The 19085-nt window shown below is 42.0% G+C and overlaps 1 protein-coding gene across 7 annotated transcripts in view; it reads left to right on the forward strand.

Moving 5' to 3' along the window:
- TRPC4 (transient receptor potential cation channel subfamily C member 4) overlaps positions 1-19085 on the forward strand; it is a 151947-nt gene that overhangs the window by 87030 nt on the left and 45832 nt on the right. For 3 of the 7 annotated variants that reach the window (XM_036904931.2, XM_036904930.2, XM_036904929.2), the window contains one exon: positions 11942-12278. The exons of 1 other annotated variant lie outside the window; for it this stretch is intronic. In XM_036904931.2, coding sequence (XP_036760826.1) covers positions 11942-12278 — 337 coding nt within the window. Of the gene's footprint in view, positions 1-11941; positions 12279-19085 lie in introns of those variants that run through there. 3 more of the 7 variants (XM_057489461.1, XM_036904935.2, XM_036904934.2) reach the window with 3 other exon arrangements.

Consider the following 19085-nt stretch of genomic DNA (forward strand, 5'->3'; position numbering starts at 1 on the left):
AGACCTCCTTTCACAACTGAAGCCCATCCTTGCAGATGTGGCCGCTGCCTTATCCCCTCTGTGTGGGTGATGCCCCAGATCCTTTGCTGCCCTTTTAGCCTCCACAGTACCTTCGCCAGGAGCAGCTCCCCGCCCAAGAATCCACATGCACTGCAGTTTTAGAGTGAGATTGTAGCAATTCCATTCTGTCCTCAGGCCCCACGTCTAATCCCAGCTCCCTGGAAGTTCCCACCACATGGGTAGTGACTGCCTCCATGGAAGTCTTGAACCCCTCAAAGTCATGCACAAGGGTTGGCATCCACTTCCAAAGTCCTGCTGTTCTGACCTCTTCCCAGGAATCGTGTGTGTTCTTAATGGAGGCTGGGGTGCTGAATACTTGGCTGAAGGTTTTCAGCGGACTTGCCCAGATCCATCAGAAGAATCACTCTCTATGGCAGCCACAGCCCTCTGAAATGTATTTCTTCAATGGTAAGTGGGCTTAGAATAGTAGTAAACCATGTTGTAAACAGATATGTTGCTATCCAGGCGTTGTTCCATTTATAAAACACAGACAGAGCAGATTGAGCATAATTCTTAAGGGCCTTCAGATTTTCAGGAGGGTCAGTGAGCACTGGCTTCAACTCAAATTCCCAGATGCGTTGGCCCCTGAGGGGAGAGTCAGCCTGTCCTTGGAAGCTTTGAAGCCGACGGCAACTTCTGCCCTCTGGCCAGGCAAGTCCTGGATGGCACCTTTCCAATGTAAGTCTGATTCCTCCCCACTGGGAGTTACTGTTCGGTGTCCACCCCTTCATGCAGGAGCTCAGCCGAATCTTCTGCATAACTCGCCGCATCTCCTTGCCAGCACCTACTGCCCCTCTTGCACTTTGTTGAGGGGACGGCTTCTTTCCTTAAACCTCTGCTGGCTTCAAACTTTTCTTCTGCTGCTTTCTCACCTCTCTCAGCCTTCATAGACTTGAAGGAAGTTAGGGCCTTGCTCTGGATAAGGCTCTGGCTCAAGGGAATGTTGTGACAGGTCTGGTGTTCTCTCCAGACCTCTAAGACTTTCTCCATATTAGCAACTAGGCTGTTGCTCATTCTTACCAGCCATGTGCTCGCAGGAGGAGCAGGTCTCACCTCCTTCAGGAACTTCTCCTTTACAGTCACAGCTTGGTGACCGGCGCGAGAGGCCCGGCTCCCAGCCCACCTTCCTGGCTACACTTCACCACTTCTGGCTTCGGATTTAAAGTGAGGGGCAGGCGACTCTTTCTGTCCCTTGGAGGGTTATTGATTGTCCTAACTTCAATATTGTTGTGTCCAGGGAGGAGGGAGGCCCGGGGAGAGGAAGACAGATGGGGGGATGGCCAGTGGGTGGAGCCGTCAGAACAACCGTATTTATTAACGAAGTTTGCTGTCTTACATGGGGTGGTTTGTGGTGCCCTAGGACAATGCCAATAATAACATCAAAGATTACTAGTCACATTTCACTATAATGAATGTAATAATAATGAAAAAGTCTGAAATGTTGTAAGAATCACCAAAATGAGACGTAGAGACATGAAGTGAGGAAAGGCTGTTGGAGAAATGACTCCCACAAACTCGTTCAACACGTGATTGCCACAAACCGTCAGTGTGTAAAAAACACAGTGTCTGTGAATCACAATGAAATGAGGTATTCCTTACTGGAAATTTTTTAGGGACAATCCCTGATTTACACACAGACTGTATTATAGAGGTTTATAACTTGATGAAATGGAGTTTGGGGTATATTTGCCTTTTCGAATAGAGAGATACGGGGTATTGAGAATTCCAAGTCAAAGCATATAAGCTGCTTTAACTCCTCAGGATGTGTTGTCTGTTATATGCTCATAATAACATAAGGGAAAAAAACTTTGACTCTGCTTTCAAAGTGTTTCTGTTTTCTATGAGTAGCGAACAATACTGTCCTCTGTATGGAGACTGGAAGTGAAAGAAGTTTAGTTCAGACATATGCATTTTTAACATCAATGTTTTTACTGCCTAATTGTCTATAACATTGGTATTTTCTTCTCAATGTTTGGACATCATCAATAGTTTTAGTTAAGGACACAAATTCCTTGAGATTGGTTTATCTTTCTTTTTTTTTTTTTTTTTTTAATTTTTCATCAGGCATGCCTATCTCTGACTGCCCAAAGAGCAAGGTAGCGGAAATGATATCATGATTGTCTTCCTTTAAAGCGCTATCAGGAGGGTTAAAGAGCTCTGGAAACCACCTTAGCCGTTTCCAGTCCTGCCCTTCTTTCACGGCTTCCCGTGGAACGGAGCTACAACTCCGAAATGTAGTCCCTTGACAACTACTTCAAATACTCTGCCTCTGTGCCCCTTGTAAAGATGTGTTTTCCAAGAAAATCTTGATTTGTAATAATTTCTAAACATCTAACCTGGACCAAGGCAGCCTTCTCAGCCTATAATCCACTCAGGCGACACAGTGAGTTTCCCAGGAAGCTGCTGGAACCGTCTCACATCATGTTAAGAAATAAGAGAAGCAGCTAATTTGATAGTCTGTGGAAATGCTAGCATCCTTCTTATTGTTAAGGTTAATGATTTCAACCAGGGTTTCTGTGGAACTTCCATGAGTGGTTAGTGCCTATTAGATGGCCCACGAGCCTTGAGCTGTGTTCCACAGTTAAATCGCCTGGACCAGCAGCCACGGTGCAGGTACGGGGGCGAGGGACTGGGTGATGGGGAACAACAGGCCCTTCTCCAGAGCTAAGGAGGAGCGTGGAAAAGAAATAAAGAGGTAAGTGCAAAGGAAATCTGACTTGGTAAGATGGGAGGTAGGTCATTTGCAGTGTGCTTGTGTTTTTGAACAACTTTATTGAGGAGAATCTGACATACAATAAACTGTGCCTATTTAAAGTGAGGACTGTGTTCTCACGCGGGTACCCCTGTGGAACCATGACCACAGCTAAACTAGCGGACCTATTTATTGTGAGTTTCCTTTCCCCTTTACAATCGCTCCCTGCATGCCCCGCCCCTTCTCAGGCAACTGCTGGCCGGCTTCGTGTCACTTAGAGACTAGTTTGCATTTTCTTGAGTTTATATAAATGGAATTACACAAAATGTGCTCTTCCCCCCTCCCCGCTTCTTTCATGCAGCGTACTGACTGTGAGATTCAACTGTGTGTGTAACGCAGTAACTCATTCCTCTTTACTCCTGAATAATCTTCCATGGTATGGATATACTGCTATTTAAAAAATCCATTCACCAGTTAATGGAACTTTGAATTATTCTTGTTCTTGTGATTACAAACAGAGCTAGTCTGACATTTGTAGACAAGTCTTTCTATCAACATATGCCCTCCGTTCTTTGGGATAAATGCTTGGGATTGGAGTGAGTCCATCATACAGTAAGTGCATGTTTAAAAAAAAAAGAAAAAACCTGCAAACTCTTTTCCAAAGCAGTTGACCACTTACACTTTGATGGGCAATGTCTGAGAGTTCCAGATTCTCCAAATTCCTACCAACAGACATCATAGTTAGTCTTTTCTATTCAAACCATTCTGACAGGTGTGTGGTGAGTGACAGCTCATCATGGGTTCCACTTGCATTTCCCTAATGACGAATGACGCTGGGCATCGTTCAGGTGCTTATTTGCCATCAGTTTATCTTTTGATGATTTCTGTTCAAACCTTGGGTCCATTTTTAAAGTATGGGTTGTTTTCTTGTTAGTGTGCGTGGATAGACGAAGGACATATGATCAGAGGGAAATACAGTTGAACAACATGATGTTTTTATTGCCAGAGACTCTCTAGATCTTAACTTAGTGGATGGAGAGGAGGTCATGTCTCAGATAATGTGCCGCTAAGCAATATATGCACATAGATAAGCGGTGTTATAGTCCAAAATAACTAAGTATGAGCTTACTGAGCTATAGGTGTCAATGTGACTTTCAAGTGGTAGTTTTTAGAAAAAATAATGTACTGATAATTTAACCTAAGGAATGTGATCAAACCAGGCAAAACTCAAATTTTTTCTTATCTTGGAGCATCCTATTATATTCCTCATCTCAGATGTCATCTCTCAGATCGTTAGCATCCATGTGTTACTCCTGCATCCTTAGAGTTCCTCACTAAGGGCATAATACCAAACCAGGCCATGGTTTCATGCATCACGTTTTCCCAGCCACCATTATTTGTTTTCATCCCAATGCATGAAAGCTCTGCCTCAACTGGGTAGCAGTTATATATGTGCTTAATGCCTTGCTTGCCCAAGCAATGTACTAATTTATGCCAGTTAAAATATGCATGTTTCCAGAAAGCCCTTAGGAAGAAGACTTATTTACAATAGCAGACTGATACGGGAGATGGTTTTATGTATAGGACTTTTTTTTTCACACAATCTTAAATGTGCATCATATGGATAGTTTATTACCTAATGGGAAGTCCCCTCATTTCATAATGTTGTTGATAACTGGCTCGTCTTTCTTCCTTCCTACTCATTGTCATTTGTCATCAAGCCTTATGTGAAAATAAAGTAAAAACAATAGAATAGTCAGGAGAAGGAGGATTGAACATGGAGTCGGGGACACTGTTTGAAAAATTATTTATGGACTTGAAATACGGACTTGAAATATGGACTTGAAATGTGGAGCATTTGAAATGGTAATTTTTAATGTAAACTCTAGAACCAAAAGCTATACACTAGACAGCTACTAGGAGATGACTAAGTGTGAATGTGTGGTTTGCATTGTGTCCTCTCAAAAGATACTTTAAGGTCCTAACCTCTGTACTTCAGAATTTGACTGTATTTGGAAAAAGCTCATACCTGATGAAATTGGTTAAGATGACATCCTACTGCATGCAGTAGGAGAGTGCTTGACTTAATCTGACTGGCATCCTCTTAAGAGCAGAGGAGAGGATCCCCCCAGGGGAAGGCCACGAGATGACAGAGGCAGAGACTGAAGTCATGCCCCTGTGGGCAAGGATGCCAGGGGTCGGCAGTTGCTACCAGAGGCAGGAAGAAGCCAGGAAGGATTCCAGCCAGCCTCACAGGGAGCAGGGCCCTGCCAACACCTTGATTTTGGACTTGCAGCCTCCAGAACTGTGAGATAATAAATTTCTATTGTTTTAAGCCACTCCATTTGTGGCACTTTAGTATAGCAGCTCTAGAATACTAATACAACGAGGGAACGTATTTCAACAAAGCCTTCGAGATCGTAGGGGGATATAGTGATGTACAAAACTTCCCATATTCACAAGGACAGAAGCTTGTTGGGTTAGAGAATATCAGTGAGGTTATTTGCACCCAGATCCTTAGGGTCGCAGGTTGAGTTCCATTGAAGAATCCCCACTGATGGCTGCAGGTCCCAGTTTCCAGTAACTTAATTTCCTCATGTGCAAAAGCGTATTCCTTGTTTTCTGGTTATTCGTCACACATGCTCCATGACCTGTCCTTCCACACTGACATGTTCCTTAACTCAGCCGTCCGTCCTAAGGCTGCACAGACCAGGATGTGAACAGGCCGGCCACTCTTGTGCCCATGGCAAGTGGGGGTCCTGAAATGGATGAGGTAGAAGATACATCCTTCATTCTGACAAACATAACTTAGGTTATTTTATAAAAAAAAGGTAAGAGGGAAGTCCATTATTCATTAATCCTTATGAGAAATGGGGGCTAGGTGAGACGCAGGGCAGAGGCGACAGAGAAGGGCTGGCAGAGAACGCTGCAGGCAAACAGGCGTCCGTGACAAATACCGAGCTTAGGGGAGAAAGAAGGACGTGATGTTCCCTTCACCAGACCTTTACTCTTTCTCTCTTCTGCTTTAGGGAAGTGATGTCAGAGCCTGGCAGGCGCACCTGAAACGGTTTTCTCTGGCGCTTTTCCATGTTGTTTATCTTCAGTTCTCGGCTCTGGTGCTGGGGGCTGGAGCCGACAGACTCCGTGGGTCAGATACTGTGTGGCCTCTGCTGTGTCCAAAACACATATTGCAGACCAATCAGTTTCACCCCAACCTCAATAAACAGTTAACAACTGAATACCATTTTTTTTAGCCCAGGAAATGTGTTGGCTGAGATCTCTGACCAGCTGTTGTCAGGGGTGGGCAGAAAGGAGTTCAGTGGAAGAAAAAGAGATGAGGGGATGAAAACAGAAGGGACCTTATTCGTGACCCTGAGACTAGAGTTAAAGGCATCCTGTTTAGCAGATCTACCACATCTGAAACCAATGTGACTCTTCACTGAAATTATTTGTGTATAAAATGGCAGGGTAGACAGACTCTGCCCTGAGATGTCAGCTCTTGATTCACGAAAGAAGGTATAAAAGAAGACCCTATTTTACAGGGCCTTGCACAATTTAATTTTTCCAGAGGGACTTGATCTTGATATTATGTGAAAAGGGATAGAGTAGGGGAAAAAAAAAGACTGACTTATATATCCTTTCATCTCATAAGGACTAGTGTTCTTTTGGATTCTCATCCTAACAAAAGATATTAGAGCAGAATAAGGTCCTTAGTGGCTGTCCCTGCAAGGAACACCCTTGTGGCCAGGCCACTCCCCTGTGCAGAAACACGGGGGCTCATGAGAGACTGGGGACCGAGTCTCACCTATTTTTCACCTACACGATTCAACAGGCAAATGATGATTCCTTCAAAATTATGTAATTTTCTGCCTCCACTTCTCTGTTCATTTTTAAGAAAGCACATAGGTACCCACCTAGGAATAACTGTCAGCTATTCATCTGCTTTTCACAATAGTTTAAAACAATTCTTCATATCTATAAGGAGCAGTATATTGAATAGATGTGAAATTTCCACCAACCGCTGCCCTGGGTGGTATTCAAAGAACTAACAATATCTATTGACTCTAACCTCCCCACCACCGAAATTAGGTGCAGTTTGCCAAGTTCGATAGTTGAATGTGCTCCATGTTGGGTTTATCACTTCCCACTTTATTTCCTCTGCCTTTGCATTTTTGACTTCCCATGACTGCCCACTCATCATCTCAGAGCAGTTGTCAAACCAGTTTTGAATTTCGGCCCAGAAATGACTTAAAAAATTGAAATCTGCCCCTGCGTCACCAACACTATCAGACAGAGTTTTACTTGTTGTCTTCCTGCTGGACATGTAGACATCAGAAGTGGTGCCCTAGGCAGTTTCTTGAGTCCCAGTCTGCAAATCTGAATCTGACATGCATGTCCACGGGAAATCATCGGGTGATCTGATGACTGGTAGGAGATTCTTTAATCTCGACAGAGCCGGGGGGACAGACAGCCAGCAGAGCCTGCAGAAGACAGAATTAGGGTTTAGCAATCATTCTTCATGACTAATGTCAAAGTTTTTAGCTAACAGCTTCCCAGATCTGATCAAACCATCATTAATTTTTTTACCTTTTAATGAGGTTGTTCAAAGCTCAATTAGCCAACTAGTTATTTTATCAGAATTCCCAGAGGCTTGAATTTTATCTTCTGAAGATAAGTTCCTTATAGAAATCTCTTTACAGCAATCCTCTATTTTGTGACATTTTAGTAATTAAAATGAGATTATGCAATAGGGGTATAATTTCTCTTCACTCCATCTCTAGTATATTCACACTGATTGTAACCTTACAGCACAAAGGACAACTAACATGCTTACTTCCATCCTCAAGTTTTTAACATGATTTTCTCTCTATCCAAATGAAAATACATCCTTCCATCATGTGTTGCCTGTCAAAGTTCTGCCTGTTATTTCAGGCATACCTAACAAATTCCTCTTTGCGATTTCCCCTGATCATTTCTTGTGGGGCACAGTCCCCCTTACACCCTCCTGCTTTTTTAACAAGTCATGGAACGCTCTGTATTAGCTTACCTGCCACATGGTCAGGCCCCAACGTATGTTGAATCCCCAGGAGACACATTTATCTGGTTCTGACAGCTGCTGGGCGTCTAACCACTTATCTAGCCAATGTCCATCTCCTAAATGATGCTGAGTGCTATTGGTTTGATGAAATTATGGAGGACCCTGTGAAAATGCTGCGAGTCTGATTAGCTATGCACTGATGGGGCATGTGTATCAGAACATGACCGAACCCCGGGAGACCAGAGAATTGTTTTAATTAGGGATACAACTAGAGCTATCTCTAGGACACAGGGAGAGGCCCAGACAGCTAAAGGCCACTGGCAGCTATAAAGGGAATTGGGGGCTGGAGTAGAAGAAAGAAAAGATTTTTAGCTATGGACAAAATGATTCCCTGAAGCTCTTCTTCCTACAATTAATCCCTAAGGCTTGATATCAACATTAAACAATGAGATGTTGAAAGACATTCCTGGGCAGAGAAAATGAAGCCCCAAACAATATAGATTATTTGTGAATTGCTAAGAAATAAACAATACGAACCTGAGGGAACTGGTGTGTATATGAATCTGGGGTCCTTTTTAAGCAAAAAAATCAAATTGTTTATATCTAAATCGCTGTAATACCTTCAACCCAAAAGTTTCAACTCTCTAGAATCAGCCAGCAACCAATGGAGACTCGGACAAAACTATCTGACTTAGTCAAGATGCGTCAAGTAACCAGACTGGTTGTTCCCAGAATCTAGATTTTGCTTTTATACAGAATATGGCTACAGTTTGAACTTTGCATACACATTTCTAAACCAAAAAGAGAAAAAAATGAAGGACAAATACCAAATAAATGTGATCCATAGTTATTTTAATTATTAGGGCTCCATTAATTCTTGAATTCTCTTCTGCATATTTTGTCTGTATCCAGTTATATTTAATTCTCCCCATGGAGTGATGAAGTTTCTTGTTTGTTGGTTTTGGTTTTGGGGGTCTTTGTTTTTACTCTTCAGCTTGACGCCTTTTCTCACTCTTTTCCTTGTTTCTTTTATGATTTTGGGTGTCTTAGTACTTTGAGTATTATTTTTGAAATCACTGATACTGGATTTCACTTTCTCTTTTTAAAAAAATGAGATTAGAGTCAACATTCTCCACCATGTCTTCAATATTTGGAATTACATGACTCAGTTTTTATAAATAATCATGAGATCAGGCTTTTTAAATTTTTAGAGGTTATTAATGGTGCAGAAGATGCCGCCCCTGGGACGCGACGGGGCAGAGGCGGCAGGCGCTGGGGGCTCCCAGCACGCTGCAGGCAGCACAGCGGCCCATCTGCAGAGAACTTCGCTGGATGGACCAGTGGCAGGTGCCAGAGACAGGGTGGCCCCTGTCCGAGGATGTCCTTCAGCAGGAGTTGGGCGAAAGCCGAGTATTCTTCTACATAATTCAAGTAAATGAAGAGGCAGGTGGAGGGGAGAGATAGACAGACAGACAGGAAGGAGCGAATGAGGAATAAGTACAAAGGAGGAAACAGGTGGGGAAAGAAGCCACAGAAGGAAGGCCCACACGAGATACTGAAATGTTTGAATTCCCCTTTATCAACCAAAGACTCTGAAAGATTGTGTATGAAAGTTTTACTATTTTAAATCCTTAACTTTGGTAACTAATTTAACCAGGAAACCCATTTTTTCATGGAAAACCAATTAATGGCATACAAAAATGCCTCTATTCTTACCTCTCTATGCCTGCACTTGATAAACAAATGTGTACCCCATTCCTTTACTAAGCACAGAGGTGTACTTCCCAGTAGTTAAAGAAAGAGATCTTTTAAGAAAAACACATCAGTAAAAATGAAGGCTAATGTAGTGTTTGGCAATGGCAGGTGTCTTATGAGGTTTATATGATTTGTTTCTTCTAGTCAGGTTAGCACAGTCTGTGTGTGTGTATTAGGCTACAGAAGTAGTTCTCCAAGCAAATCTTAAGTGTTCCCAATAAAGTTATGCTCGACTGCCCTGGGGTGTCCCGTGCTCTAATGGGATTTTGGCCCAGGGGCGAAGAGTTTGTAGTCCTAGAATTCACCCAGACCACGTTGAACAAGGTTACATACCTTGCTTTTACTTTGTCTGCAGGTATGAAATATGTCGTTCCTACTTAGTTCTTCAGTCTCTGAGGATTAATGAGATTATGGCAACTATTCCCTATATCCTGCATCTTCCATAAAGTTCTTTAATTTCCTTCTATGAAGGCCTTTCAACTGTGCTAAGTTCTAGTAGTGTGAGGAATATTTATATGAAACAAATAGAAAAAAGATAACTTGCTCCTAAAATGCAACAGGAAGGACTGTGTTGAGGTGAAGCGGTGCAGCTCTTAGTGAGAACAGAGCTTATTGATGACCTATATCATTCTTTGTGGATAACTCTGCAGATATATCAGGAAGAACCCTATTTTGACTTTCAAATACCTGACTTTGCCCAGATAAAGAGCAAGAAGCATGTCAACAAAAGCTATTCTTTGGATTATAAATATCACTTTTACTAATGACGGAGCCTGAAGCTTATTTACTTACAAAATTAGGAAGAGAGCCCTCACCATCCCAGTCTTGAAGAGATGCAGGTTTATTTTGTTTCATCTGTAGTTACTGAACCCATTGAAACTCAATTCAATTTTTTATATATTTCTTTGCACCCTGTATCCTTTGCTGAGTAGGGTAAGATGAACAGGAAGAGCTGCTTGAGAAGTCACCCCACTTCCAGCCCGTATGTTGGCACCCCTCAGTTGCTGAATTGCCTTGTGCATCAGTCACCCCACCTCTCCTTTCACTCTGAAACAGCTTTTGATTTATGACGATCCAGACCCTTTCTGTGTAGCCAGGGATCATTTTGCTTGCTCACTATCATAAAAGAATAAGAGCACAGTCTTGCCGAAAGAAGATCAGTACAGGCCAAGACTCAAGAAGAAAAATGGGGAATATCAGGGAGGGAGGAGTCCTATGAAAGCGCCAAGTATTTAGTTTGCTTCTAGGGTAGGGAGGCCTATTTTCGATGCCAGTAGAACTTTCCTGAGTCCCAGACAAAAGAGCAAAGTTTCTACTACATTCAAAACTGCCCACAGGGCATCCCTTAGACACACTGTGTTTTTTTCACCAGAACATGCCCTCTCCCCACCACACCTTACCTTGAACTGCCTTCCCCTCTCTTCTGCACTTACATGAATCTGCCCATTCAGAGTCCAGATCATCTTCCAAATGGGGGCAACATCTGGAAGAGAACACACCACCCTCTGAATTTATTACATAATGCTTAGTTGTCAATCCCAGTGAGAAGGGCAGTGTGCAGAAAAAAAGTTCTGGGCCAGATAGTCGAACATGTCATCATTTACTAGATCTGTAACCTTGAATGCATTTACTGGCCTCTTACTACTCCCTCTATCCTTATTCTTAAAATAGAGTAAGGTCTATGCTGTATCTCAAACATGTTGGCAGGATAAAATGATGCCAAGCTTGTGAAATGTTTGCTGTATGGTAACTGACTATACTTCAGTCAAGTATTTGGTTTATGTCCAGCAAATTCAGCTATGATGATGTACATTCTAGTAACCCTAATATGCTTTCATGTATGTTTTCTTATTGCCTCAACCTAAGTAAGAATGTATTTACTTTTTCTGATGATCAAAGTAGTCAGTGTTTATTACAGAAAATGTTGAAAGTTTAACAATGAAAAGCATGTGTGGAAAATGTCAAAATCAAAAAATAACCACTACACCAAGAAATAGCCACTATTAACATTTTTTACTTTATGCTATACGTTACAGTTCTTATATAGGTACATACACGTGCATATCTCTGTACACAGCTTTGTTCCTTTGTCAATACAACCAATATCAACCAATATCCATCAGTATTACTCCCCACCTCTGCTGTTGTTTCCTCAACTGCGGCTGTGGTATTTTGACTTGGACACATCAGGCTGAGCACACAGCCCTGCCCCCTGAATATAAAGCCTTCCACAGATGGGCTTTGCTCACAGAATGACTTAACGCATTTATGATTGGTTGAATATGAAATTATTTAAAACAGAACTTCCGATGCAAAGATAACTCTGTGTTCTGGTTGACAAATGGAAGCCACGGCCCGTAGCACTGACTCTCCCTGTCCCTCTGCTTCCCCTGTAGTTTGTGGCCCAGCCCAACTGTCAGCAACTGCTGGCCTCTCGCTGGTACGATGAGTTCCCAGGCTGGAGGAGAAGACACTGGGCGGTGAAGATGGTGACGTGCTTCATCATAGGGCTGCTTTTCCCTGTCTTCTCCGTGTGCTACCTGATAGCTCCTAAAAGCCCGCTTGGACTGTTCATCAGAAAGCCGTTCATCAAGTTCATCTGCCACACAGCGTCCTACTTGACTTTTTTGTTCCTGCTGCTGCTCGCCTCTCAGCACATCGACAGGTCAGACCTGAACAGGCAAGGTCCGCCACCAACCATCGTCGAGTGGATGATATTACCGTGGGTCCTGGGTAAATGTGTTACTATAGAAAATATAACGAAAACGTGTCGCTGCCATGGAATTTTGTTGCTCAGAAAAGAATACTTGTTCAGGTTTGGAACATAGGAATGTTTGAAACAGGTTTCTGACCATTACAGCTCCCCAGACTTAATCTGCAACCCTAAATAAATACTTAAGAAGCTGCATGGATCTGCTGCCAAATGCAGCCTATGAAATGGAACCTTAGGTTTTAGAATTCCAGATTTTGATATCCTATGAATGATTCTCTGGGGGTTTTTTGGTAGGTTTGTCTTTTAAAACCTTTCCATGCTTGTTCTCACTGGCCATATGAAACCGCCATTCTGACCTTCTTAATAGGTAATGCCTTCTAAAAGACAAGTACAAATCACCCTGCAGAATTAGTGATTCTGTACATAAAAGGAACTGTAACCATTCTCTGAAGTCAACCCATTTGCGTTTTTCTCTGAAATAATGGATCAAATCAAAATAATAGGAAATTAAACAACAGGACCTCCTCTAGTCTCTGTCCTTTTCAAAGAAGAATGGTTTGAATCTGCAGGAAATCACGGAAAGGCAGCAAACCTTAGAGTAGCTGGTGAAAACTTTATTTTCCTCTCTTCTTGTGATTGTAGCCAGTTAAAATTTACACTTGAATTATTCTTTCGTCTATCCTACTGTGGTTTGCTGAGAAATAAGATTTTCTCAATTTAGCTTATCATTTTAAACCTCTCTGGCATCAGAGCCATCTCATCACTTAGTAATTAGAAAATATGTGACAAATTTTATGATTCACAGTCTCAGGAGATCAGTCTGGCTTAACTCAAAAATTACTGGAGAGACTATAAAGTGAGGAGAAAGCAGAAAAATAAAAGAATATATGAATCTGAGATAGGAACATTTTTCTATTTTAAAGATTATAAATACGCTCAGTATTGGCAATAAGAATAGTTCATAGGAATAAGATTTGATGTTTTCCTTGCTTCCACTCCCCAAAACAAATCTTCCTAGGTGAACTTTAAAATAGAGTATGTTCTCATTAATCTGGTGTATAAAGTATCATCTGGATTAAATTGGAAGATTTTGATAATCTTTGTCCTTTTGAATAAAATGATTTTGACATTGACTTGATAGTCAATAAAAAATCACCCCACCTGTCTCCATCTAAATTAAGTATCTCATATTAGGACTGTGTTCTTTATGGAGTTTTCGTCATAGAAAATTTCTTGGGAACAAGTCTTAAAGAAGCATTTAGGATGCTAAGTTTCCCATTAACTTCTATTGCATGTCTAAAAATCCTGATGTCCCAAATGAAATACAGAATATTTCATTTTGAAAACGACTATAGATACAGTGTTGCATAAGCAGATAACAGTATTTCTAGTTTTTCCTTTTATGCATTCAGTGAAAACATGGAAGTAAGCACAGTGCAGGGCAATCATGAAACAAAAAAGACAAAAGAGAAAGAAAGAAAAGAAGAAAAGAAATCCCTTGCCTTTATGAAGCTTAAATCTTATTGGAAGAAATAGGTAATAAACAGTAAGATGGGTTATAAAATGTCAGAAAATGGTAAAACAAAAATTATTTTAAAAGCTCCAAACTTTTAATAACTTGTACAATTAAAACTTGGTGACCTCCTCTGTGCAAAACTTCTAACAGAATTTTCTATAAAAATTGGTGAGAAGAAATCATACAGAAACCACCGCTAAATGGTAAAATAAGGTGTACATTTAATGGTGGGAATTATAATGCCACCTGAGAGAAATATCTGTTAACGGTAACATTTTTTTTTAGATATGCTGAATTCAGGGAGTGGTCTGGACATTTTTAGGATGAACAGAGATTTTCTAGAGTCAAAAGAAAAAAAAACGATCACGTTGCTTCAATAATAGGGCATGAGATAAAGAACTTGTCTATCAAACAGATCAATCAAAATAGTGTTTTCATCAAAGCTGGTAAATGCTGAGTGCCCCACATTTAAGACTGAGTTTTCTACATGCTTATCTGGAGTTCTGATAACCGGTGTTCTCGCCTCCGTCAGGCTCTGATAAGGAAAGCATTGGATTTGAATACATGCCCAGATCCTACCACAAAAAGACTATTAAATTATCGGTGGTCACTACCGCTCAGGATTTTCAAGGTCTTCATGACTAAAATGACAGATTTACAGGGATGACTTCTAATGTCCCAGTGAGTCCTGTGCTTGGGGAGCTGTCATTTTAGGGCAGAGAAACTGGGTCTTCTGGGGGCGGTTGGGGGTGTGGGAAGGGCTAAAGCCAGCAGGGTAGGAATGCTTTAACCTTCCACCAGAAGTGTGACGTTAGGCAGGACAGCTGTGGTCCGGCTGGATGACTGTGTGACTGAGTGTACTGGCCACAGTGTCTCACTCGTTCCTGCCAGTAAAGCAGGCGGCCTTACATGGCCCAGTCCTGACATTGTGAGGTTCTGGATTCACAGGGACAAGACAGAACAGCGTCTGAAGAAGAGTGTGGCTTACGAGTGTATCCCTCATCAGGATAATCTTGCCAATGAAAGACTGAAGCTCTCATGGTTTTTTCTTGTCTTCTTGAACCGACTTAGATTTTCAGTCCCTGTCACCTCTGGGAGCTACTTGTGGAAAGAAATTCTTTTTCATTCCTACTAAATTTACTTCCCTTCCATTTTCAGGTGATGTTTCCCAGACCTATGATACCACAATTTACTAAAAATAATTACTTTCATGCCTCCCATTTTGCTTATTCTGACAAAAGATGGTGCTTTATGTGTGTTCTGTATATTTATTTCATAAATTTTTACTTATTCTGAGTAGAAAAGTTTTTTTAACTTTGAAGCCTAACCTCTCATATTGATCCCTTTATCTCCTTAAGGTGTGTGGTTTTGCTTGGGAATTTGTTGTTTTATATGCTTCTCGATGTTTGAACAGTAAGCATTTATTCACCATGACAGATCTGGGTATTTTGTGACTGAGTACAGTGCAAAATAATGTTTCTATGTTATTTTAAGTATCTCTCCTGTTGGAGTTGTTAAATATCTGTTGACTATTTAAATTGAAGTCTATTGAGCTTTGCACCTTTAGAAAACCATCTACAGTGGTCTTTATATTCTTCCACTGTGGTATCATTGATAAATCTAATAATCTCCTAAAAAGCTTTTTAAATCATTTTTCCTTCAGATTTTCATGTCTTGAAGGTTGCTGACCCTTCTTTCTCCCATCAGACAGCCTCAAAAGATCTTGCTGATCTTTGCTGTCAGAATGAACTTTAGCAAAGAAATCTAAAAGCCTCACAGACAGCCCAAACCTAACAATTTTGGTCATGAGATATGGTTCTAAACAACAGAAAAAATTAATCACAGATAATTCATTAGAAGTCTCCCAATAGACAGGTAGATTTTAGACGGGTAGATACCAATAGACTCCTCAAATTGTCAAATTACCTCCTTAAACTAAAGTAAAAAGTAAAACAGTAGTTCTGTCAAGCATGCGTGGGGCCTGGGAACAGAGCTGTTCTTTTCAGAGAGGAAGTGTCATTGGAAAGACTGAATGGTGGATTGAAGGAACCTGGGGTCAGATCAGAGACCTGATTACGTCTCTGTTCTGCTGTGCCATGGTGCCCTGAGGCTCCTAATTCATTCAGGGTTTGAGTTTTAAAATATAAAACCAGAGATACAAAATTAATAGAATATTCACATGGGAAATTTCCTTGTACCTATGCAATTATATGCAAACTCAACATAGCATGCTATATGTATGATGTGTATTATGAGAATTCATCTAAATTATACCAGCAGTTTTATCTTGAATGGATGTCACTTGTTTCTGGAGATAATATGGAGTAAAATATGGGTGAAAAAAAGGTTTTAGATCTTAATTTTTTAAGCCTTCTCAAAAGCCAGTTCGGATTTTTCTATAGAATCCTTTAGAACACAACTGTAACAATCAAATTTGTATCATAGCTTATTCTCTCACAAAAGAAAAAAAAATGCATAGGTATGAAATATCCATAGATGTGGACTTATGTTAATAGCTTAGGAAAAAGAAATTAAGAAATTGATAATGTTTTTCATAAAGGAAGTAGACTGTTCATGAACGCCATCATATTACTAAGGCAGGAAATACTTTGTTCCCAGTGAGAAAACAAAACGGCTGCTATAGTGACTTGATACTACGTGTGTGCCTGGGAATATGCCATAATTATATAATTATATAGCACATAAGTCTATGCACACTGAGAATGATGACGAGAGAGGTTAACTGAGGAAAAGATCTGTCATAGGAAGAGATCTGAGCTCTGTTAAAAATAGCTTCCAGTGAATTCCTAAGCATAAACTAAGAATTGCTCATAATATCCGGATTATACATCTTGCCTATAACACATACTTATTTAACAATTTTTTTCCCTCATTTCCATGACTTACTTTATATTTTTACCTTTTGAAGGGATGATATTAACAAGTCAGAAAGTTTCAACAAGGCCTGCCAAATCGAAAATGTAAAATGAAATATGATGATCACATTCTTGTAGAGATAGACTCATAGAGACAAAAATTCTGTGTATACTCTTCTTTCTTGTGACCATTTTGTTATTTTATTGATATTTAAGTTGCTGACTTTAGGTCATAAGCAATCAGATGACCAGAATTCTAGAATTCTACACTTTATATCTTACTCCTAAACTAACATGGTATTTTTTTTCTTGGCATAGTTTAAAAATAGGTACTTTCTTAATTGTATGTTCCTAATTTTTTTCTCCAAATGTTAAAATGATGATGTCAAAACTACGTTTCAGGGTTTTTATATGTCTTCAAACTAAGCATATTTTAACTGTTCACTACCCCTTCAAGTTGGCATTTCTTGAAGTGTGGTCTGCTAAAATCATAATCACTGTGGATTTTTATGAAAAATTTAGATTTTGAGTTCTCCCTTTGGTTGACTGATTCAGAAACACTTTAATCATCAAAGACTGAGAAATAATTCTGGAAGTCAAAGTTCATATTCATGTAAGAAGCTTATGAGGAGTCTCAGCTCATTAGAATCTAAACACAAAGTAACTGGTTTTTCCTCGTGATCACTCTGCCCAGCTGCCCTCTGGCAAACGGCCTTTCCTTGCCCCTTGCTGATATGTCTGTGGTAGGTTTCATCAAGTTCCTGAGCTCTGGGTTTCTAAGAAGCAGTCCCAGTTCCCTTTGCAACTTTAATCTTACCAGCCATTGAAAGCTCTCCTCTTCCCAAAAAAGGGGAGACCTTGAACAGGGCTCAAGGGCCCTAGAATTGTCCACGTTTTGCTCATCCTGCACCCCCAACCCTCAAATGGAAGAAAGGGCACAGGCCATGTATGCTCACCCAGGCCTTCGTTGCTGCAAAAAGGATGACAGGCACAGCTAAGGTGTCAGCCCTTCCCTGGGACCCAGCGACAGCCCCTTCCTGGTGGCTGTCTGCACCCCGGCTGATAGTTTGAGTGGCCCGGATGACAGGCCTCTGCATGTGACTGTCCTGATGGTCCTGGGTGTCCTTCCGAGGGCCCTGTGTGCCTCCACACTGCTGCGCTCTCGGAACCCGGGACCCAGCTCTCTGACATGCCCCAGTCCTCACCTCTGGTACCCAGCAGCCGGCCCACCACGGCTAAAGCCCGGCCCCTCCCTGGGACAAGCCCTCACCCCTCCAGAGCATCGCGAGGCCCTGACACCTCCCGTGGCAGAAGGTCGGCCGCTACCCGCTGCCTACTGCCAAGCCCTGCTGTGGGTCCGTTTCCCGGATGAGCCAGAGGCGGGCAGAGGTGAGCGGGCCGCAGACCTGAGCAGGTGCCCCGGCAGGAGCTGAGATGTCAGCCTCCCGTTGTAGAAATCCCCCATCTTTATGAGGGATTTTCTTGAGTCCCCCTTGCTCTATGTGGGAGGCGGTAGTGCCTGGTGAGTAATCACCCCCCTCTCTCCCTCCGGTGTAGGACTTGGCACAGAAACGGCGCAGCCCTAACCTCGTGCTCTTTTGCAGCCTGTTCCCAGCGTCCCCTCTGTGTAGACCGTGGGGCTGGGGCGGCAGCTGGTCGTCACTCATGCGGTCCTGATGTCCCTTAGTAAGTAAGCGCCGGGGGGTGTCGCTCCAATTTCCACAGCTCTTTGCAGAAAGTGGATGCTGGGGGCTCTTGTCTTTCTCTTTGTTCAGGCTGCGGGTGTCACACTGAGAAAACAGGAGCCACCCGGCAACTTCGTGGGTCCTGTGGGCCCAGCGTACTGTTACCCTCTCCTAAATAAAGTAACCATTTCGATTTCTCCTTGAACAATAGCAGGATTTTGGCTAGAGCCTGTCTTTTTGTTCCCTGATATTTTTTGGGGAAAAAAAAACAATTCTGGCAGGGAGGAATGAATTCTTTTGGTTCTCGTCAGCTGCATTGATTTGGTCCCAGGGCACAATAGTGAGTGATCTGTCAAGGGGCTCCCAAGGCCAGACCCCCGGACTGGGTTCTGGGCTGCTGTCCTGGGCCCTCGGGGGTTGCCATGGGGAAGAAGGGAACTGGTTCCTCGTCTGAGTTTACTCTTTGTTTGCATATTGACAGCAAGAAAGGACAAGACAAGAGGTCTGTCTGCAGGGTGACACGTTTCTCACGTGAAGTCACGGCTGTTAATTGTGGCATCTGAGGTCTGCCTACCTCACCCCCTCCTCAGTGCCAGCTTCACGTGACAGGATATAAGAGGACAGTCGGCCCTAAGGCGACTGTTACGGGAAAGGTAGAAAAAATACAGCAAAAACCTCCAGGCGTCCACAAATACTTGTAAGAGGAAGTTCTCTGACTCATGTGCCCTGTGATCTTTCCTTCGTTCGTCC

This window comes from Manis pentadactyla, chromosome 2 (assembly GCF_030020395.1).
Source record: "Manis pentadactyla isolate mManPen7 chromosome 2, mManPen7.hap1, whole genome shotgun sequence".
In the NCBI taxonomy this organism is placed as follows: domain Eukaryota; kingdom Metazoa; phylum Chordata; class Mammalia; order Pholidota; family Manidae; genus Manis; species Manis pentadactyla.